This window comes from Lycium ferocissimum, chromosome 7 (genome assembly GCF_029784015.1).
Source record: "Lycium ferocissimum isolate CSIRO_LF1 chromosome 7, AGI_CSIRO_Lferr_CH_V1, whole genome shotgun sequence".
Taxonomy (NCBI): Eukaryota; Viridiplantae; Streptophyta; class Magnoliopsida; order Solanales; family Solanaceae; genus Lycium; species Lycium ferocissimum.
Window position 1 is genome coordinate 47,393,441 of NC_081348.1, and position 23,402 is coordinate 47,416,842.

General features: G+C 36.3%; 1 protein-coding gene and 1 long non-coding RNA gene across 14 annotated transcripts; one reads left to right on the top strand and one right to left on the bottom strand.

Annotated features, from left to right (window-relative positions):
* Positions 1–2,614: 2,614 nt before the first annotated feature.
* LOC132065433 (uncharacterized) lies at positions 2,615–6,006 on the top strand. Its single transcript, XR_009416741.1, has 3 exons — positions 2,615–2,863; positions 3,705–3,842; positions 5,095–6,006. It is a non-coding gene; the product is annotated as an uncharacterized LOC132065433 (long non-coding RNA).
* A 154-nt stretch (positions 6,007–6,160) lies between these two features.
* LOC132065430 (pentatricopeptide repeat-containing protein At5g39680) lies at positions 6,161–21,637 on the bottom strand. 13 transcript variants are annotated; one of them, XR_009416734.1, is made up of 7 exons: positions 12,628–12,801; positions 11,952–12,089; positions 10,874–10,983; positions 9,207–9,305; positions 8,475–8,659; positions 6,752–7,309; positions 6,161–6,424 (listed from the first exon to the last, which is right to left on the bottom strand). XR_009416734.1 is itself a non-coding variant. In XM_059458830.1 (2 exons), exon 2 carries the CDS (start codon positions 19,860–19,862, stop codon positions 17,736–17,738), a length of 2,127 nt encoding a protein of 708 aa, XP_059314813.1. In that variant the 5' UTR covers positions 19,863–19,950; positions 21,547–21,637; the 3' UTR covers positions 17,420–17,735. The 13 variants fall into 13 exon arrangements, 1 of the variants encoding a protein (XP_059314813.1); XR_009416733.1 differs by lacking the exons at positions 11,952–12,089; positions 12,628–12,801 and adding an exon at positions 11,361–11,514; XR_009416737.1 differs by lacking the exons at positions 8,475–8,659; positions 9,207–9,305; positions 10,874–10,983; positions 11,952–12,089; positions 12,628–12,801 and adding an exon at positions 21,547–21,622 and having other exon boundaries at positions 6,752–6,839; positions 6,918–6,979; positions 7,258–7,309.
* Positions 21,638–23,402: the final 1,765 nt, after the last annotated feature.

Consider the following 23,402-nt stretch of genomic DNA (forward strand, 5'->3'; position numbering starts at 1 on the left):
TTGACCACAAACTTTCTCCAATTAGACTTACAAGTGATTTTGTTTGTGCTTTTGGCCTTTTGGGTGTTCTAATTGATTTGAAGTGCTATCAGCTTTAGGAAGACAAGTAGGGTTTTTTAGAATCTCTTGATAATGATCTTCCGCCTAAATATTTCCTATAATATTTTCAATTGTAAAATTACAATATTATCTTTCTCCAATTAGACTTACAAAAGAGTTCAAGGAAATTATAAAATGATTTGCTTTGGATATATATGCTTTTTGGTTAGGTGAAAACACAGAGTTTCTTCCCTAGCCATAAGGCAACCAAATGAGATTGCCAGATAGATCTAAACACATTATATGTTGGCACCTTGGCTATCTTTATTTATCTCTAGGACCACTTTCCAATAGCCCTTTTAATTTACCTGTTATTACAGGTTACTAATCAATATCATTAAATAAATTTATCCATAGTTATGTCTAAGATGATCTAATTGTGTATATTTTTTATACCATTAGCACATACATACAAGTTTAGATTCTTACTTTTTTATGCTCTTTAGGCATTTGGAACGTGACTAATTTAAAGTATGCAAAATTTCACACCATCTTATCTTATGTGTTACTGTATACAAGTCAAAAAAGGAAATGTGGGGCGGAGCTAGAATTTTATGATTATGAGTTTTGGTTTTTTAAAAAGATAGCTTATCGGTTCTGAATAAATAGTTTATACGATATTAGGTAATTTTTCTAATCCTAAAAGGGATAGTCGAGATAGCTACTTGACACAGTCATCAATTTTTTTTTTAAGAAATAGTTCAAGCATACATCAAGAGATACCCATGGTCAGGAGCAAAGCTAGGAGCACAAGGGGTTCTTCTAAATTTTCTTCGCAGGAAAGAAAATTCTGACTCCGCCATCGCTCATAATTACCAAAAGCAAGGTGCATGGGAGTGTGGGAAGGGATAGTAAGCTAAGGAACAGCTTAAAAGAGTCTTGTTTTGAAAATACCACGACTATATTAAAGTATGTGTACACTAGAATTTGATATGCAAAAACAAAATTAAAAAAAATAAAGTGGTACTGCGCCAGCAGCCGTAATGATGAAGGATCACAAGTTTTTTGTAGTTTACTCTGAACAATACTGACTATAGTTTCACTGGTGAATTAGTACACAACTACTTGAGACTCAAGGAGGGGAGGTGGACCATGTCTAAAATGGGACTCTTCCTTCATTAATTATAACTTGTAATTATACATCAGGCAGTCTGTACTTGATAATAAAAGTTCAGCAACAATGCATTGTTTTCATGAACCCATATTCAAAATTTGGTACCCTGGACAACAACTGATAGACATCTTAAATTTAAACAAGTCGAAGTCTGCTATGTGACGCCCATGACAGAGGGAAGACTAGCGAGGGTTGGTCAAAAGAGAAGAACTGGTGGGCTACCGAAAAAAAGGTGCATATGATGCCTTAGGTGAATCCCACGTTGGAATGAAAGAGGAGGTGAAGAGTTTTATAAGGTATAATACAAGTTCACATGATACGCGTGCTCTTGGTTTAGATGATGACGTAGTTCGAGGGACAAATCTGTGAGGCCTACTGGGCTAAGCGGACAATATATATGTTTGATTCAATTTCGTTCAACTTTTTTTTATTTATACAACCAAACTAAATCCTATATTTATTTCCTTCGAAAAACATAATTGAGTATCAGTGTTAAGTTTGCTGTGTTGCACATCTATAGTTGTCTGTTGTCTGTCTTATCTTTCTACTTTTCTGCAAATCTATTGTAGTTGACTGTTCATATGTTCTTTGGAAGTGACAATAAATTAGAATTTAATCCTTTTGACTTTTGATTGTCTGGTACACGCTTGAAGCTCCTGTATGTGTTGTTTACTTTTATGGGAAAATATTTAATAATTTTTGATAAGTATTTTTGTGAGGAACTGTTTGAAAGCTTCAGGTAGTTGTCTAGACAGGGTAATGTCTACTTTGACCAATCATCAGCATGTTGGTTGTCAATCTTGTATGATTTGTACATACTCCTTCTGTCCCAATTTAAAGGAAACTTTTCCTTTTTAGTTTGTCCCAAAAAAAATGTCACCTTTCTGTGTTTAGAAATAATTTAACTTTATGAGATGATTTACAGCCACACAAATATTTTAAGGCTTGTTTTGGACCTCATATTTCAAAAATGATCCTTTCATTCTTAAACTCTTAAACTCTGTGCCTAATTAAATGATGCCACATAAATTAGGACGGAGGGAGTAATTGCTAAGCTGTCTGTTTGGGTCCCTTTGTAATAAAGTAAGATGCAGTGCTTGTGCTGATTACACGTATTTACTCCATTCCATTTTATATAAAACTCTTTTCTTTTTGGTCTGTTCCAAAAGATTAACACCTTTCTATATTCGGGAACTCTTTAATTCTAACATTACCATTTTATCTTTAATAATAAGCTATAGAAATAGAAATGACAAACTAAAAGTTACAAGATATTAAAGGTACTTTTGGTATGTTATACAATTTTTTGAATAAGCTAAATACTTTTATTGATATGATATTTTTTTCTCCCGTATATAAGTGGTATACCAAAAGGTAGAGAATCTAATCGCTTTTGGTATGTCATACATATTTAGATTTTATGTCAAAGTCTTTCTTTCATTCTTAACTGCGTGTATGAGAGTAAATCCTTGTGAACTAAGAATAGACATACGGGTGTATGATTTTGTACTATGCAATTGTGATTTTGTACTATGCATTTGCTTTTCTAACAATTGATGCAACAATGACGGGGGAGTTGATCCATCTGTTGGTATATCAGAAATTAGGAAAGCCTATAGAAAAGCTGCGCTCAAGCATCACCCTGATAAGGTTCTGTTGGTAAAACTGTGTTCAGAACTGTAGGAAATAGAAACCAAAAACTGGAAAAACTAGAAACTAAAAGAAAACAGAAACTGTGTTAATTTGGAAAAAATTTCAGAAACAAAGAAATATCCAAGACCACAGAATTCACTGTGTGTCCTTAAGGAATTTAATCCCCTCACTGTACCTGAGGTTATGGATTACTTCCTCCGAGGATAAAATGGATATACCTGTCGCAGGAGTAACGGTACCTCAAACGCCTACGACTTAGACGAACTCAAATTAGGCAACGAACCACACAAAGACTCGATAGTTTTATTTCAGGAAAAAAAATGCAGAATTTGCTATGCAGAAAAATTTTCAGTAGTTGAAAAATGAGGCATTGCCTCAGTTTATATAGCCGCGAAACATAACTGTTCAGAAAAAATAAGAACGCTGGGATTTAAATTCAGAAAATGAAGATTGAAGTTAAATAAATTTGGTCAAAAAAGATTATCAATCAATCAAATCATTTGACCAAATTCAAATCTTCCAAATCTGAAGCCGAGCTGAGTGACAACAACGGCACGAGGGGAATCTCTCTTCTCAACCCTTTAAGAGCTAGAAGAAGTGGTTTCATTTATAAGCACATAACTTTCCCTTTCTACCACCAATGTGGTACAAAGCTCCTTTTCAAAGGAACTTTGCTTTAAACTTCATTTTCCTTCCATTGTCTTTTTCCCTCCATTTCTCATTCACACCAACTTAGCTAGCTTCAATCATTAACTAGCTTTAACAGGTTCTTTGAAGACCTTTGCCACTTCACAACATCACTTATGGTGACTTTAGCTAAACGTTGTTTTGTCGATAGGCTGGGCAATCACTGGCTACAAATGACAATGCGGATGATGGACTGTGGAAAGAAATAGCAGAAGAAGTCCATAAAGATGCTGACAGGCTCTGTAAAGTGATAGGAGAGGCCTATGCAGTGCTTTCAGACTCTGCAGAGGTATGTTTTGGTTGATGCTCTACTGTGATTCATGGTTGTTTGCCTGAGAGTAATTTATGACAAGATCAAAGAATGTGTGATTGCTATAGGGCGTAAAATAACCAATTTGTTGCTAGCCTTTCTCTCGGTCTTGTGTACTCGTGGATCTTCACCTAGGGTGCTTGTAGCAGGTTTATGTAGCAAACCTGCTTGATAGCGCGTATTAATTTCAGATTATAATATATAGCCAAAGATATCTTTTGTATTCCTTGCCTTAATGTCGTTCCCATGTATCTGGTTCCTGGTTTCGGGGAGATTGTCACTGTGGAGCCTATGAAATTTAGATGTCCATTTTCCCTTGACTTGAAGTTTCTCTATTGTTGGAGTCTTCCATCTTATTTGACTGTTGTTCCAAGGAGCTTTTCAGGAAAAGCATCTACTGTAGTTAGACCAACCTAGAACTTTCACCTTATTAAACCTGCGTTGCATTCATTATTAGATCACTAGGAGCCAAATCCCCTTGTATCCTGTTGCTAACAGTCAGGTTATGCAGTAGTCTTTCATTTGTTGCTTCTCTTATGGCTCTAACCCACTGCCTATAATCTTTCTGCTTCACTTAAACCGAATTATGGAACTCTTTAATTTTCATACCTGAGTAAAAATCCACACACTTAGAATCAAATGTCAAATTAGAAGCAAAGAAATGAGAGGAAAACACTGATCAGGAGACTTAAAATCTGGGTGGTGTAGGGAAAAACAATTCTCTGGAAATTGCAGAACTTGTTTGTTTGGCAAAGAAACAAAAATTCCTGTTAAATCAAAACATCTCCAGAACAAAGAACGGCCTGAGATTTATTTTTTAAACTGACCAGTATGTCTTCTATAAAATAACTACTCAAACTCAAGCAGTTTTCTCAGAACATGTTGCGTGAAGAACTTTTCCTGAATAACTGTCCAGGCACCAATGGATGCATATTACATTTCTTTTTCTTTTCCCCCCAACTGAACCCACTCTCTGAGTGGAGCAACCGTTAGTGTAGGATGCACATCGGAGTTAAACGTGTTTAACCTTGGTTCTCAATTTATTTGGTACCCCTGGATGTGCTTGGTTTCCTTCCTTATCTTCTTTGCTTAGTTGTCCTTTGATTGCTTAACATGGATGTGCTTGCTTCCCTTCCTTCTTTCTCTTCTTTACTTAAGTGCATTTCCTTCTAAAAATTGCTTGTTTTGTTGAAATTTGGATCTTTACTGAGTTACGGCTTCTTTCTTGAAGTGCTCACGTTATGACCTTGAAGAAGAGATGAGAAATAGTCAAAGCAGAGGCAATGAGAGCAGCACATTTAGAACGCACACGGAGTTTAATACTTCTCACTTTGAGAGAAGTGGAAGTACAGGCCACTGGGAAGATGTTTGGAGAGCATATAAGAGTACCCAGTCCAGAGAATCAGACAGAAATAGAGCAAACTGGTAGTTGTGATGAACTTGCGGTACTTTGAGCTTCATACAATTTGATGCACCTTGTGTTCAGCATTCTGCTTGCGTGTATAGTCTGTAGTCACTGCCTTACATGGAAGAAATGACTTGCAGAACTTAAAAGAACAGTCATGAAATTTGTGGATGAAGTATTCAACATACTGACACCTTGACCTTGGCCTTCCATATTTTGCACTTCCTGACTAGTCATTCGAGCAGGTGCACGAAAAAAAACTGTTGCATAAACCTTGTTTGAGGATTCTCAACAGTGGGTTTTTGAAGCTTGGAGAGAGATTAGCATCAAGCCGAACTCATGAATACAGATATGTTTAGGCAACAAACAAGGAAGGCCTTCATGATTGCTGTTGTATAGTTATCGAACGTGTATTAGTACAGAAGCTGTTCATGGCCCTGGAAACCTTGCTAGTTTTGGTGCTAGCAGAGACCAACTCAATAGTTTGAGGAGGATGCTGTGGATGACTAATTTTGCTGAGTCAAATATCTATCATTTGCTATTCTAATGTAGTTCTATACCTGTAATATCGTTTGTGTACAGAAGTGTGTGTGTGTGTGTATTTGAAAAGTCCTAAAAATGATAAAGAGTGAGGTTACTTTTCTTTTTTGATCTTTCTTCTTTTTCATTATCTTGATTGTGGGTGGGGTTTTCTGTTATTGTAATACACTAAAGTCAATTATTTTTTGATCAATGTGATAATTATTTGACTTGTTTTTGGCCAATGAAACATCTTTCTTGAAAACTTCATTTGACAAACTTGATGTTGATTTACTAGACATTTTGTTTTTCTTTGTCTACCTCTGCTTAAATTTGAGTCACATTGTATTACTTGAAGAAAACACTAAATACCACGTGACGAAAACATTACAACAAAATTAATCAACATAGTACTGCTTTAATATGTATTATTATCAACTATGTCTTACATTGTCATTCAACGACTTCTCTTATAGAATTTACTCCAGGTGCGCAAAAGAACATAATTAGGGGAAAGAAAAGGAAAGGGAAACAATTAAATGAGATCTCATTGCTTTATTTGCACTTCTAATGGTAAGGAGAACATGAAAAAATTTATCTTCAAGGCGAGGGTGCATATAGGCTCCACACTCAACGCCTGAAACGGAAAAAGAAAATGAGTTTAAATACCATGCACTAACGATGTAAAATATATTTACACAATCATATTACTTGAAAGACGACTAACTAGTCAATTGTAACACATATTGATGACCTAGAAGTGTTAAGCAACCTTCCACAACCAGATAAAGTGCAGTAATAGTGTGAATTCTTTCATACCATTAGTATATAAAACTTAAATCCAAGGGAGAAGGAGATTAAAAAAAGTAGAAAAGAACTCAAAGTTGAAGGCAGTCTACTTTCGCATACTTGTGAAATGCCAAAGGTACATATTATAAGCCACATGAAACTAACGCATACTTACTCGATCTGTCAAATCTCCGTACTAAATGTATAAACAAATAAATCCCAAAATCGAACTCTTGAAGATTTGTTCTACCATCCATGAAGCCCTAAGAAGAAGAAAGAGGAGATTATAAAGTTATTATAAAGTTAAGTAGCACATTGGACGAGAGAATGCGAAAATATACATATTTGTCCCTGGCAAGCTCTGCAGAAGAACTTTCCTTGCTTCAACTGCAATTCCGTCAAGCTGCAAGGAAAGCCCAAAAAATGTTTATGACAAAAGAGAAGGTGCGTTGCTATAGAAAGCAATGCAAGGAAAGTTTTATGAAATAGTATGGAAACATCTTCTCATACTCATTATTTTTTAAGATGAAAAGTACATCGGGAGAATGGAAGTTTTGAATGCTAAATTACAATAACATACTAAATTCTATGTGTTTATGCTATCTCCTATCATTCCCAGAAAGACAAATATGTAGATAAAGCAAAACAGCGGCCACACAGTTGGTAGATGAGTAGCTTCACCAGATGTATGTTTGTCTCAGGCCCCAATATAGCTTAACCATGCCGAGCAAAGCTGCACCAAAGATTTATGATGATAAAAGGCAATAATCATACTGCACCAAAGATTTATGATGATAAAAGGCAATAATCATACTTAATAGAAACGTCGATGCGGTAAATTAGACAAGATATTTTGTAATCATCTTCACATTTATCAAGATGAATTATTTCAAGAAATACTAAAGGGAAGGATATCTGAGGAAAGGAAACACAAATATTTTTTTCGAGCAAACATCTTGCATCGTAGTCTTGGTTGCTGCTGTTTGTCAAGGAAAAAGTGCTGCTTACTTGGCTTTGAACATAATCAATGGAAGAAACATGGATTCTTAACAGAGAGAAAGGCATAATTTTCTGAACATATTTTTCAACAGTTAGAAATAAGATAACAGCATTTTACTAATATTAAACAGAAAGGCCAAACATATTCCTGTCTACCGAAATAGTGTGAATTTGATTAAACTAGAAGGGCACGAGCACGGGCCCAACATATTACATTTAAAAATGACATTAATTTTTTGATGCTTTGCATAGCATAAAAGATATACATTACCACAAATATACACATTTGCAGATATATTAATGCAAAAGTGTGTCCAATAAGTACTTCGTTTAGCAGTCTACACTGGAAAATGCCTTCGGAATAGGCATTTCAGGTATCAAAAACAAATTAACACCAGAAACGACTAATAAAGCTGCTCAGTTAATCCTCAGTTCTTAGACCAGGCTAATCCGAGAATTGAACTCATAGTGACACTCGGGCCAGGTTTTGTGAGGACTATATCAGAAACACTATGAGGGAAGCATCTGTTGCATCTGCAACAACTATTCCAGCTTCAGCTTTCTTTTAAAACAGGTGCATCGTTCACCAGTGATGCAATATCTATGCTTTCTATCTACTTGTAAATGTCTCACAATTTCATATCGTGGTCTGCATGCCAATTAATTTATGGGTCAAGAGGAGAAATGCAAGACTACATATTAAACAAAAATGTTAAGAAACTACGAAAGACTGCAGAAAGGATACTTTAAAAGCCTGCTAGCCTAAATATTGCATTCATCGGTATCTAGAAATTATTACCACTTAAAATTAATCCAAATTAATATCCACCTAACATTTAAACTGAAGGAAAAGGAAGAAGAATATTAATCATCGAATTATCTAGAGAATAAAACCTTACCCCGAAAAAACACCAGCAAAACCACCTGCTTTTTCAATCAGTTTATCAACGGTTCTTATAATATCACTGACACATAAGCCAGATAATACCAAAAAGAATGCAGAACAATGTGATGTATCAACTGAGCAAAGGCAGGTGAGTCTTCCCTTCATTGTAGCCTCATTTATACTGCGTCAAACATCAACCTGAAACTGACAATGGTTAAATGAAACTGACGTCTTATGTATTGCTCAATAGCTCTTCAATGATTTTGGAAAATTTCACCCAATTGAGCACGTATAGCATATTTTTTCACAGTAGCAGGATCACTATAACTGATGACATTGAGTTCACTGCCGTAGAACTCAACAGTTAAACCTACTTGTTCAACACCATACTTCGATTCTGCCCTTCTAAAAGGAACATTGTCTCTAACAATTCCATCGCCGTCTACCAAAATGACCGGAAATGTTTCAAAAAAGGTAGAAATATGACGTACAAAAAGTTCACGCCCTTCTTTATCTCTAAAGAAAGGGTGTCCTAACCATCGAACCGCTACACCTATAACATTTGTTTTCTCAGCAGACAGGCACATGTGTTCGCATGCATGCACACACGCACACAGAGATAGCGCCTTCATTTCAACTGTTTAGTATCTAAAGTCGAGATATGAACATTGCAGAAAAAGCAAAAAACAACGCAAAATTTTGAGCTGTTCATTTCCAAAATAGCAGCAGAAATAAATCATCTTACTTGTTGTGCAAAGTATGTACTCATGGTCTCTGGAGAGTTCTATGATAGATCCCCAGTGTACTTAAATTTTATCTTTAAACTGGAAAGTAAACGTGCAGACTGCAGTTGCAAAAGGCATTTCAGGCTATAAAAGAGTTGAAAGGACGCATAAACCAAGGATTGAGAAACAATAAAGCTCCATTTTGAAATAATATCTTGTGTTAACTTGTTAGCAGCTCAATAACACTATTCACGAAAAAATGTGTTGTATGTGAAGTTGACAGATAATTGACCACAGTTAGGCAAAAGAGTCCAGTAATGTTCAAGACTGTGATATTGCAAAGCATTAAATTTAAAAGGTAACTTGGCGGGCTTGTTGTTATCCCAAGGAGACGTTTCGGATACCTTCAAGAAGCAAGTAAGCACCACTCAACTAAAAGAAAATGCAATTGAGAGGAAAGCGAAAAATAAATATCAGTGAGTTATAAAGTAGAAGGTACATATATAGCATTTCAGTTGGTTTGGTTTGGTTTGTGATTCAGCTAATTTAATGTATCATATGTTTTGCTCCAACATATACAGATATGACTACCATCTTGCAGGGTGCACACACTAAATATGCCATCAAATGATGCAGTAATGAATATGTTTAGGTAGAACAAGGCTGTCTGAGTATTCTTTGGTATTTGTTACTTTGTTTTTGTTGTAGGAAACTGGAAATACTCTCTATGAATTAGAATACGCTTATGAGTATTGTTTTTGCTTGTGGTACAAACGTCCACATACAGTATATGTATTCTTTCATATACATCTGCATTTCCAGCCCGTTGAGAAAGCATCCCAGTTTTGGTTTGGTGTCTTTTAATTTTTCTCATTAGTAGCAATCACATGACTATTTCTCTGACGGCCTAAAGTAGTAATGAAAAGCGACCCGAATCCCTCCCAGCCCAAGTCAACTTGATCTTTTCAATGTTGATTATTAACAACAGTCACCAGCCAAAATGAGAACCATACAATAAATATCACGTGACCTTAAAGAAAAATACTCAAACCTTTAAGCAAAAGACCAATATAACAAGTTCTGGAACCAAAAAGAAACGATATTATTCAGAATGTTAACCTGTCCTTTGTCACTTCATGCAACACGTACCTAGAGGCATAGGAAGTGAGAACCATTCCGCAACTATTGAAATTAACGGTTTAAATGTAAGAACTGAAGTGAAAATTGCTACTCAAAAGTTAAAGGAAACTGCAAAATACATATTTGGGGGGGTGGTACATGTGAATACCTTCATTGACTAAAAACCCACTTTCCTTGTCTACTGGTGAGATTTTCGATCTAGTCGGTACATTTTTTGGCAAACATTTTCTCCAACAGATAAGAAAGTATGAGATACAGTTTCCAAACTATTTGTACTTGAATCAAATGAAAGCAAAAAAACCTTCATCTCTAACACGGAAGCATGACTCAATTGGATTTAATTAGCAAATTCTAAAGGTATAAATAGATGAAACTTAAAAATATAACAAATTGAACAAATCAAAATAATCACCAAGTAAATATAAACAAACGCTAATATACAAATGTACTATAAATGATAAAGTATGCATAATTATTTTTTAATATATCGTCATATCAAAGGCATCAAGGAATTTTTTCTGGATGATAAATCTAAAAAAATCCTTACCTCCTCTGCATCAAGTATGGTAGTATCTCAGACAACATCATACACAAGAAGCCCCGTGAACATGTGGTGTTATCAGTTAACTCCCTTCTGCAAAGATTCTCTTGTCATAACTGTAGAGAAACCAAATAAAGGCGGAGTTATATACTTGATAAAATTCTTCTTGAAACAGTACAATCAACTCTTTAAGTTCACATATTTTTAGCAATTTTTTTTATCTTACCACTGAAATCATGGGTTGGTAAATTATGACATGCATGTAAAATATCCATCACAAAATCATTCAAAAGAATAAGCAAACAAAGATATACCAACCAGATCCTCACTACTAATCGGAAAGTGAAAGAACTAAGGAGTAAGGAAAAAGCATATCCATTTTGGGAAAAATCAAGGAGTGGAAGCCTGATAGAGTTTCGAGACTGTAGCAGCAACATTACAACATTGGAAATCAAAAAATGAATTTAACTCCAGCCAATTGAGAAAAGGCTACCTGAGGAACCATTAGTGAGAAAAATTCCATTTTCTTTAGTTCTAACTTTTCGGCCAAGACTTCCGCAGTTCTCATAATGGTTAGATGAAAGAGATTGACACCCCTCTTTGCCTTTGGTAACAGAAGGGACACGTGCTTTATCAGGAAAATAAATTCAGTTGAAATACCAAAATTGTCCCTGTTCATCCCAAGTTGATATTACACCTTACGTTGCTTTTTGTACAAGTTTTTAAAGCTGTGTTCGTCCCATCAACTGCCATTTCTATATAAGTAGAAATGATAAAGAGAGGAAAAACTACAGAGAAGATACTACATATGCCCATATGAGAATGACAGCTGGAAAGGAAAAGTGAGGAAGTGTATCTATGAACTGTTTTACAATTAGAGCATACAGCTTTTTTTCATTCGTTTTCTTGGTAAAAACTGGAAAAGAAATTTAAAACTACTTCTGTAAGTACCTGCACAGTGATGGTGTCTGAAGGGGAGAAACATTTAGATTAGATGCTCTTAAGGGAGAAAAAATGTTTTAAGGAAAGATAAAAAACTACAACTATTCAATAGTGTATTGCAACAGTTATTTAGTATCCTTACCTTATTTATTAAGCACCGGTGTTAAATGAAGAAGAACTGATTCTATTAAGTAAAGCTTGCACATTCATATGCATGCGTGCTTTTGTGCGAGCACAAAGAACTTTGAGAAACTTATGCAGATACCACGTCAAATTTCTGCTGCAAAATAAGAAAACGTCTGTATCAGATAATAAGACAATGCCTTGCAAGCGCTTGCACCTGATTAACAACAAAATTGGCAGAAGTCACAATATTAATGATGCCTAATTGGAAGTGCTTTAAATAGCATGTAAGAGCTTTTTTTTTTTTTTTTTTTTTTTTTTTTGGCGGATAAGTAATGTGAAGACCAAAATCATTTCAGCCAAGTTAGTTAAACGCATAAAGATACCTAATTGTATGAGGAAGTCGATAAAAATTCACCTTTGCTGAAGTAAAAGAAAATCAAGGAAAGAGATTAGAAGTAACGGGGAAAAAAAATCAAAATTTCAGGGAAATAAAGATATGAATTTAAAGAGGGAAATCATTTCCTTCAAAGTTACTCATGTAAAAGAGCTGTTTATTATGAGAAATTGATGGCAAATACACTTCCTGGCTTCAAGAAAATTAAGTGAAAGAAATAACAGAGGAGTCAAGAAAACCATGAAAGCAACAAATTGGCAGGATAGTAGATTTTCACAAAAAAAAGCATGTGAACTACCTTTGGTTTTTTACTTTCGGTGGAATTGGCAAGCATGAGAAGCCGAAAGTGATTGACAGAAGAAGATTAGATCGTGAAAAGCCTGTATGAAATATTCTCCATAAGTTGATATGGTGATGCAACATGGCTCTTGTCCTATACCGTGTCTCAGCCTTGTCAGGATTTCAGAAAACGGGAAAGCAGAAACTGATCACAGAAGGAAAAGTAATCAATGTAAAAGTACTTGAATTTGCCATTAGAAGCATTGGCAAAAGTGCAGCTCCAACACTGTATCAGTTGCACTGTATTTTAATTAGATGAAACGTTAGAAACCATGGGACCTTTATGTATGGCGCAGGAACACCTGCTTTGCTTAGAGATTCGACATAAATGCACATGTTAACAAACTCTTTTTTTTTTTTTGGTTCAGAATTTCGGCCCTGCCTTATCAACAGTGGACACTCCTAAATACCTTAAGAGACCAAAACTAATACAAATGAACTTGGAAAGGGAAAAAGTAACAGTAAGGAAAACTAACTTCAAACATAGGTAATTCCATTGTAGATTATCATTTCAATCTGTAGGTTCCTAGGACATGTTTAATACGCCAGAAAGAAGGCCTACGACACACAAAGAACCGACGATTCATATATGTAAGCAGTGATACCTGTTTGACTAAGGTAAAACGACAGTGGTACAAAAAACAGTGGTACAAAAAATGTGTAGGCTATAACTTCGAGAAGAAAAGGCACAAATAGACCAGGAAAAACGAAAATGGATTCAGATAACTATAATCCAGCAGAACTACTACAATATATATATCAGTGTAACAGAAGGTAAAAGTTACCTTCCATTGGCTGAGGACCTTCAACAGCAAAATCTGAATTAGGAACAAGCATCTCGTCTTTTTTTGGCTGCCCAAAGAAAAAAAAAAAAAAAAAAAACAACTTAAGTAAGATATTCGATCTAACAATACCTTGCGCTTCTGATTAACCTAATCCCTAGAATTTCACCATTGCGACATTTAAGTCAAGACGTTTACATAAAACCTCACACCGCCATTGCTTGTGAATGAAAATTCATCACTTATCCAACCCAATAAATATAAAAACTCTACCAAACTATACGGAGATCGTTTTCAAAGTTAAAACCAAACATCCACAAGAAAGTGAATTTGCCCTGTAAGAACTAAGAAGTGCACTACACGCGGGTGAGAGTAAATACAGCATTCTCCAGGCTCATCCTCAACCTGCGGGCACTCCACGTGAACAATGAAAAGGCTAAGATGTTACTCAAGCCTGACAAGTCGGTCGTCACAGAGCCTCGCCACATCTGGCCTTCACATACAGATGACCAATGGATGAAGGTTGAGGTAGCGCTTAGAGATCTCATTCTCTCAGACTATGCAAAAAAGAACAGTGTCAATACATCAGCATTGACACAGTCTGAGATCCGTGACATTATACTTGAAGCTGAGATAACTCCTCCATCGCAGCAGCGCCAACAGAAAGGTGAGATTGAGAAACAGGTCAAGGAAGGAAGTCAACTGACTGCTGTTACCACAAAGACCACTAATGTCCATGGTGATGAGTTGATTGTTACTACAAAAAGTCCCTATGAGCAAGCTGCCTTTGGCTCTAAAACAGATTGGCGTGTCAGAGCAATTTCTGCCACAAATCTCTATCTCCGTGAGAACCACATATATGTAAATTCAGAGGACATAAAGGAGACTGGATATACTTACAACATGCCGAAAATTTTTCTGAAGAAGTTCATCTGCACTGCTGATCTGCGAACACAAACTGCTGGTTACTTGTATGCCGTAAGTCCACCAGATAATCCCCAGGTGAAAGAAATCCGATGTATTGCAGTGCCTCCACAGTGGGGGACACATCAACAAAGCTATGTTGCTCGGACTCTTCACTTTCGGTGCCGCACCCGTGTCGACACGACATGGGTGTGGGTGTGGGTGTGGGATCCGTACCCGATCTGGTCAACCAATTTTGGGTACTTTGACCAAAATCGAGGGAGAAATTCCGGACAGATTCAATGATTTATGTAATCAAAACAAAAGGCTATGGTGAAATTGAAGAAAATGGAATAACTTGTATTATAGAAAATTTCTATGTCACTCCTTTTCCTTTTATCTCCTTCCGAGATTCTCCTCTTGATCAATATTTTCTCCTCAAGCTTTCCACATAATATCTCGAAATTTAGGTTTTATAACTCTATTTTTAGATTTTGAATTATTTTTTGCCGAATCCCGCACCCGTATCCGTACCAGGATCCGTACCCTCGTATCTTAAAATTTAGATCGTGACGAATCCGACCTCTAGATCCGTACCCGTATCCGACACCCGCACCCGAGTCCGAGCAACATAGTCAACAGGTGCATCTACCTTCAGGTCTTCCATGATTTTCTCACTGACTTGGAGCCTTTGGGATGGATGCATACACAACCAAATGAGCTTTCTCAGTTATCGCCACAGGATGTTACTTCACATGCTCGGATCCTGGAGAATAACAAACACTGGGATGGAGACAAGTGCATTTTAATGACATGCAGTTTCACACCGGGGTCTTGTTCGTTAACTGCATATAAGTTGAGCTCAGTCTGGTAGAGAATGGGGACGTGGTGATGAAGCAACAGTCATGGTTACCTGCCGACTCATTACGAGAAGGTCCAGATGCTCTTGAGTGACCGATTCCTTGGCTTTTACATGACACCTGATAATTGCCCATGGAATTACAACTTCTTGGGAGTGAAACACACTGTTAGCATGAAGTACGGAGTGGAGTTAGGTACACCTCAGGAGTACTACAATGAGGATCACAGACCAACACATTTCCTGGAATACAGCAATATGGAGGAAGGCGACACTGTTGAGGCAGATCGGGAGGATACATTTACATAATATACTGCTATTACTACTATATAGAAGAGCTACACTGTATCTTGATGCTTCTCAATGGGCTTTTTTTTTTTCCGATTATGTAGCTTTCCTGTGAAATTTTCTACATCTTTAACTATAACTTTTCACAGCATCACCATTTTCTCTTTCTCTTTTGCAGTTTTTGTTGGTAATGGGAGTTTGATAGATATTTTCCTATTTTCTAACTCGTAATCCTTATTTACTTGCTAGAAATTTTGACATGGATATTGTTACATTTTTTAACTATCAATCTGTAAGTGATTGAAAGCAGGAGCTTAGTGCACCGGGCTGCCCTTTTTATTTAATCTGCAGTAATGTGGCATTTTTAACTCTTGGCATTCTTTATTTGAACATCTCATCCAAACAGCTATGAGATTTACTACTTTGGCTAATGCAGGTCTGAGATTAGAAGTTTGTTCCTACAAATACAATTGGCGTGCTGGTTCTATGCTCTAATTTTTTCTCCTAAAAGGTTGTATCAGTGTTTTTTGCTTCTTGCTTAGGGATATTGCTTAAATTATCTTGCAGAGTTCGGCGGTAGATGCTTAAAATGATTTGAAAGTTTTTATGGAACATCATATTGGCTTATCTTGACGAAGCGCAAGGTTCTCTCCTCTTTATTTGTCAAGCTACAAATTTGATCCATTGTTGGTACTTAATCAGATTACTAGATTATTTATTTTGTTGAAAAAGCATAGATAACCAGAAACTGCACTAAAACTATTAGATACCCATATAAATTACAAATTCTCTTATATTAACATGTAAAAGAGTACTTCTAACATGTTATTCTAATAGCATGTTGTTTGAATATCAGGAAGCAAAGTATAAATATTCAAGTACATATAAGAGTTACCCTTATCATGTCCACTAGAAGTAAAGAAAACAAAGGAAAAGGAAGGCGCAAGAAATGAGAGGGGTAACATTTATATTTGGATAGTTGGCACTTTTAGATGGCTAGGGAAAATGCTTAAGATTTTGATGGGGTCTGGAATGCAGCATAAATTTACCTAACACTTTCATGCTTTGGTTGGTATTTTTCAAAGGCAGATGTACTGTCCAGAATAACGATATGGCTTTTGTTTTACATTGTTGCAGCGCAGCTAACAAATCTAGTGGTAGAAAGAGAAGAATTGTGGCACATTCAGTGAATTGTATGATGCTCGCACATCAAACCTGACTATTATTTTCTGCTGAACAACTTGGTTTTGACCTACTTCTCTCAGAGAAAGAAAGCTCGCTTTCACCAAGCCATGGTCACATTCATCTCGGACCAAGTATTTTGAACTTCTGTCATTATATATATATATATATATATATACAATTCGCAGTGTTAGCAATCAATAATTATGGACACAAGCCAAACAGTTTGGATGGATTTATATTTACTGGCGGAAGCACTTTCGGCTGACAAGACCAAGCTCTTTGGCAATATAATTAGACTAAGAAAATAATCCTAATTGTATAAATATCCTACTGTAAACTTTGCACATTTTTTTACAGTGTTTATTTTTGTAAACTGTTATCACGTTTCATTTTTATTGCTTCATTATTTTCTTCAATAGTTCTTGAATCCTGACTAAGTTTACTGATGACTTGATTCAGTGTTTGTTCTTGATAATGTGAAACAGGATAAATGTTGAGTAAGAATAGTGAATGGATCTGCTTTAGAAGGAGATTTTTTCTGTTGCCTTCTTAATTTGTGTGTGAGAAGTTTCACTTTGTGTTCTTATTTTCTGCGTGATAAGCTTTAACTGTGGATACTAAACTCTTGACTGTTCGATCAACTTGTTGTTGAGGTGCTGTTTAGAAAAAAGAAACATTTGACCAGCTTGCTATTGAACTGTTGTTGTTGTTGTTGTTTTTATATATATATATATATATATATACTTCAATTGCTCTTCATTTATAACAGTCATTTCATCTTTTCCATTCCTTCAATTCATTTAAACTTCGAAATTTCTTGTGTTGTGCAAAGCACCACTTGTAGAAGAATGATGATTTTATTGAGAATTAAGTGTAATAAAATGAATCAGATAGACCACCACTGTTCTAACATGTATAAGTTATTCAAGCTCACTACTCTGGTTGGCTTGAGAATATAAATATGTAAGTTTGCATACCGATTTTAGGTAACAGCAGGAAAAATTCTCCTTTGACCCCTCGTAAGAAACTATATGCCAATCTTGTGATGTTTCACCAGTAATCTGCACACGAACAGGACCCATATTGAAAACTATGGAACCGATTGACATCTCTTACAACTATCACTCTCATGGTGACCTTCGAGATAAGCTTCAAAGCAGAATGGCAATCATCACATATTCTGAGATTCTTAATAATATGAATTGGCGCTTGGGAAGGTGTTTTCATGAGAGCATATGCTACAGCCAGCTTTTCGCTGTGGTAACTAAGATAACCCTCTTGTTGTTCTTGCTCAACGTCATGCAGGACAGAAGCCGTGTCTGGAACATAACCCAATGGTTTTATTTCAGCCAACAATTTTCTCACCTTCTCATGGATTTGAGCGGTCTCTGGGTGTTGAGTGTCATCCGAAACGAACACATGAGTTTCATTTCTTATTTCAGTCCAGCTCAATCCAGGTTCTTTTTTTATGTTCCTTTCTCTTAATAACTTCCGTATCTTTGCTACACCATCCCACCTTTTCACCTTGGCATGCATATTGGACAACAAGATATAGGTTCCCACATCGTTGGGGTTCAATTGCAACAAATGGTCTGCCACTCTCTTTCCTAAATCATAATTGCGGTGGACGTTGCAAGCATTAAGCAAAGTACGCCACGCAATAACATCCCATGTGATTGGCGTTGACCTCATGAAACTCTCAGCCTCATAAAGTTTTCCAGCTTTACCTAAGAGCCCTACAACACAGGTATAGTGCTCTAACCCAGGTTCAAGGCCAATCTCCCTCATTAGATGCTGCAAGTAGTAAAATCCTTCTTCTATCCTACCCAAATGTCCACAAGCCAAAAGAACCCCGATAAAGGTGACATAGTTTGGTTGCTTTTTGGCAGCTAACATGTCCTGAAACACATACAATGCATCCTCACCAAGCCCATGATGAGAGAAACCTGTTATTATCAAATTCCAAGTAACAGTATCTCGACATATCATGTTTGAAAATAAAGCCCTGGCGGCTTCAATTTGGCCACTCCTAAAATACATATTGATCAAAGCATTCCCAACTACAACAAAAGCTCTATGTCCTGTCTTCTCAACACGTGCATGTAATGTTTTCCCGCACCCAAGTGCTGAGAGACCCGCACAGGAATTCAACAACACTGCAAAAGTGTATCCATTTGGCTCAACATCCTGAAGTTCCATTTGTAAGAACAGTTTCAGGGCTTCCTCAAAACACTCATTTTGGAAATTTGCAGCCAAAATTGTCGTCCAAGACACCACATTATGGTCAGGATAAGAATAAAAAATATATCTTGCACTTAAAATTTCACCACACTTTCCATACATGTCCATGATTGCACTACTTAAGAACACATCAAGCTGAAGACCAGACTTCAGCATTCTGCAGTGAACTTGCTGACCCAATTTCAAATCCTTGAGACGAGCACAAAGACCAAATACATTCACATAACTAATGCTGTCTCCCACTGAGCCCTCAGCCAACATCCTTGAGAAGACATCCAATGCTTCATTTGTATACCCATGATCCAAGAGCCCCTTCAGAACAGAATTATAAGTAATGTTGTCTAATCCAGGAATAAACTTCAAGATTTCCAGAACCCCTTCCATATCTGAAGACACTGTATACAAGGATAGAAGAGCATTCTTCACATATTGATGAAACACCAGTCCTGATTTCAACACTAATGCATGACACTGCCGCCCTTCGTGTAGCAAACCACCGCTGGAACAAGAAGAAAGTACGGTAGACAAGACATACTCATTTGGGAATAAATTATCCAGTGAAATCATGTCTTTGAACAATTTGGGTACTTCCCAAGTTAACCCATTGTGCAAATACCCTGCCATTAAAATGCTCCAAGAAACTACATTTCGTTGCTGCAATCTGTTGAATACCTGACGAGCAACAGCAAGTTGTCCACACCTTGAGTAGAGATTAATGAGACAATTATTTTGAATTACGTGGTCTTCTGAGGCATGATTAGACACAATAAGAAGCGCATGAACAACTTTTCCCAATTTCAAGTTGCCATCATCAGCTAACTTTTTCAACAACTTTACAGCGTACTCTATGGAAAAGAGACTCTGGGAGTTCAGTTGGGATAGAGAAGACGCACTAACATGCAGAAGAGCGCGCTGGACATTGCTCGTCAAAAACATAGTCAGGTCTCACTATAGTTTTGTTTGTAGAGTAATACAGCTCCAGGCACTTAAAGGGTATGTTCACGGGACAAAAAGAATGCTAGATCTGAAAACATAAGAAAAGGCATGCTTAAGTTAAGATGTACTGTTTAAAATTATATAGAAAAACATGTATTCAAGTTACTTTGTCATGCATTTGAAACCAAGACTCTTCTCGTATATCAGTTACATAGTGCAGTACGAGTTTCTTCTTTCTTCAACCCCCCCCCCCGCCCCCCGCCCCACCCAAAACACAAAACACAAAATCCTCGGACACAGGACACTCATAGCTTTTCATTCAACAATAACTAGACCTCAATCCCAAGTAAGTTAGTGTTTATGGACTATCAAAAGGAAAGGTTTGATTAGCGAACTTGAAGAAAACTTCAATGCACAAAGAAGATGATAATTTTTTCTGTCATTCCATTAAATGATAAGAGCAATACTAGTTTCCATCAGAGTCCAATCAGACACTCATATTAATAAACTCTTGCCACGTTTCAGAATTAACAGCCAGAGACCAATGAACAACTTCAAGATTTGAAGTTTTCAAGTCAATTTGTAACTAAAAAGTTTAAAAATTCAATTTAGAGTCTAAAGACAGAACATTTGATGTTTTTTGTAACAATAGATTATGTAATTTCAATCTCTTTCCAAATGCACAACCAAGAAAGAGGGCTCTAGCGTCATGAAAGCCACTATAGCGATAAAGGGCAGCTCGGTGCACTAAGCTCCCGCTATGCGAGGGGCCTAGGGAAGTGCCGGACCTCAAGGGTCTATTGTATGCAGCCTTACCCTGCATTTCTGCAGAAGGCTGTTTCCACGGCTAGAACTCATGACCTCCTGGTCACATGACTGATAATAACTTTACCAGTTATGCCAAGTCCCCCTTCTAAAAATAAGAACAAGAATCATATAGCTCAGAGTCAATCAGCGGCTCATCGCATTACCCACTCCATTCAGACAGAATCAGCAGGGTGGGAGCAGGATTGCATATCAGTAATTAGTAAAATGCAAGTGAAAGACCAGGTATGGTATACAGTGACCAGTGGCGGAGCCAGGAAGTGGCTAGGGGGTTCACCTGAACCCTTCGGCGAAAAATTACCCTGTATACAAGGTTAAAATTATTTTTTATCTACATATAGTAGATGTTGAACCCCTTGGCTTCTTCATTTGTTTACTCCTTTATATTTTTGAATCCCCTTAGTGAAAATCCTGACTCCGCCCGTATACACCGACTTTTTCCCTCCTCCTCTACTAACAAATGATCACCTAGTGCACCGGTCTAGATATATTTTATGACCGAAAAATGGATAATGTGTCCGCCACTCTACCCTTCTCATGGTGCAGGGCTCGAACCTGTGACCTAAGTCACAAGTCCCTCAACATAAACTAAGCTCTGGGAGCTAAGCTAGAATTTCAAATCTTATACTTGTTAAAGGAAAAAAAAAAAACTTAGTATACCCATGACAAACTTGAGCATGGAAAGAAAATAGGAACAAGTGTAATAAACTCGTAAACATGACAAGAAAAATAATATCACACAGCATTATAACCCAAGTTACTAAAATTTGAGCTTAACCCATTAAGTAACATCACAAAAAGGGAAAAGGGTCTTGGTTAGAAGCAAAAAGTAGAGATTTGAAGAGATGGAATGGCATACCTTGTAGAAAATTTATCTCTGTTTCAGATGTCTTCAACATTGTTTAGCAGGAACATAAACGAGTGATGGACTTGCCTCAGTTGGGAAGGGCTTAATTCTTCCTATTTCAATTTTCATGGTGCCATAAAAGGTAAATATAGGAACAAGTTAGGGGTTTAACACGTATTATATATATAAAATAAAATAATTTTAAATTTAAAAATATATTATAATTTTTTGCTGAGGGGGTTCGAATCCCTGGATATAAGCTGGCTCCGCCCCTGCTGGGAAGAAGAGAGTTTAAAGAGAAGAAGAAATTAAATATGGGTACATACATACATATATATTGGGATTGTTTGGAGAGGAGAAGATGGGTTCTGAGGGGGAAGATGAGAAAATAAGTTGGGCTGGTTTTAGACATTTCGGGTTGAAAGACAAAAACGCCCCTCCATTTAATGAGATGGCAATAGATAGTAATGGCATTTTGGTGAAATAATATGTGGGTACATTGCAATCTTACAACTTTTATGTTGTATGTAATATTAAAATAATAATAATAATGGACAAGACTTGAATATGTCATCCAACTATCGGAAATAGCACATTTATGCCACTCATCAATAGTTTGGCTCATTTATGCCATCGAACTATAGGAAATGGCTCGTTTATGCCGCGTCGAACTTTAGGAAATGGCTCGTTTTATGCCATAATCAATATTTTTGACTCGTTTATGCCATCGCTTGAATTGCTAAAATGACTCATCCATGTCATTTTTTATTAACGCCGATTTTATAATACCAGATATGATACGTAGCCTCCAATTAGAGGTTTACGTCGTTTAATTAAACCAACCCAATTTTAAATATCAAATTAATAAAAAAAATCGATACACCTTACCCACCCACAACCATAATCTAGTTGGAGGCCACCTGTCATATATGGTATTGTAAAACCAGCTTTAATGAAATATGGCATGGATGAGTCATTTTTATTAACGGACGATGGCATAAATGAATCAAACTATTGATGAGTGGCATAAATGAGCCATTTCCTATAGTTCGATGGCATAAATGAGTCATTTCATATAGTTCGATAGCATAAATGAGCCAAACTATTGACGAGTGGCATAAATGAGCCATTTTCGATAGTTGGATGGCATATTTGAGCCTTTTCCGGAATAGCAATCATAAAAAAAAAAAAAAAAAGCATTAAATTTTTGACAAATTCAAAAAAGGATATTCTACTTATAATAGTAATGAACCTAAATAAAAAATTTCAAACATCTAAGTTAGCAAATGAGTATTATATATAATATAAATAAGTATTAAATAGATGGCGGATTGATGAATGGTGGGATAAACAGGAGATCTGCACTATCAAATACTTGGTATAAGTTATCAACAATTGAATAGGTACTATGTAATTATACATTTGATTAATTAGGACTAAAGATTATAACAAGAAATATACACTATCGCAATATAATTAAATATTAGGCTTAATGCGTATACGTATACGAACTTGTCCCCTTTTTTTAACCATTTCTGCACCTCAACTAAGTGTTATTCCTATTGAACCCCCGAACTCGTCCTGTACGCGTGTCTATCAAACACAATCTGACTTACATAGTATTATATCTTCAATGTAGCAACATGCTAATATATATTCTAATTTAATTATGCCATTTTTTAGCTAAGATTAGTAGCAATTGAGAGGGAAAAAAGAGTAAGCTCTTAATTAAATTTGGCGGTGAAAGAAGCGTAACCAAGCTAGAACCGATACATTCATGACCTAAATAGCTTACCACACGTCTAAAATATTACTTTACCTTTCATTACCACAATTTATTTTTGCTTCTAATAAAAATCATATTTAGA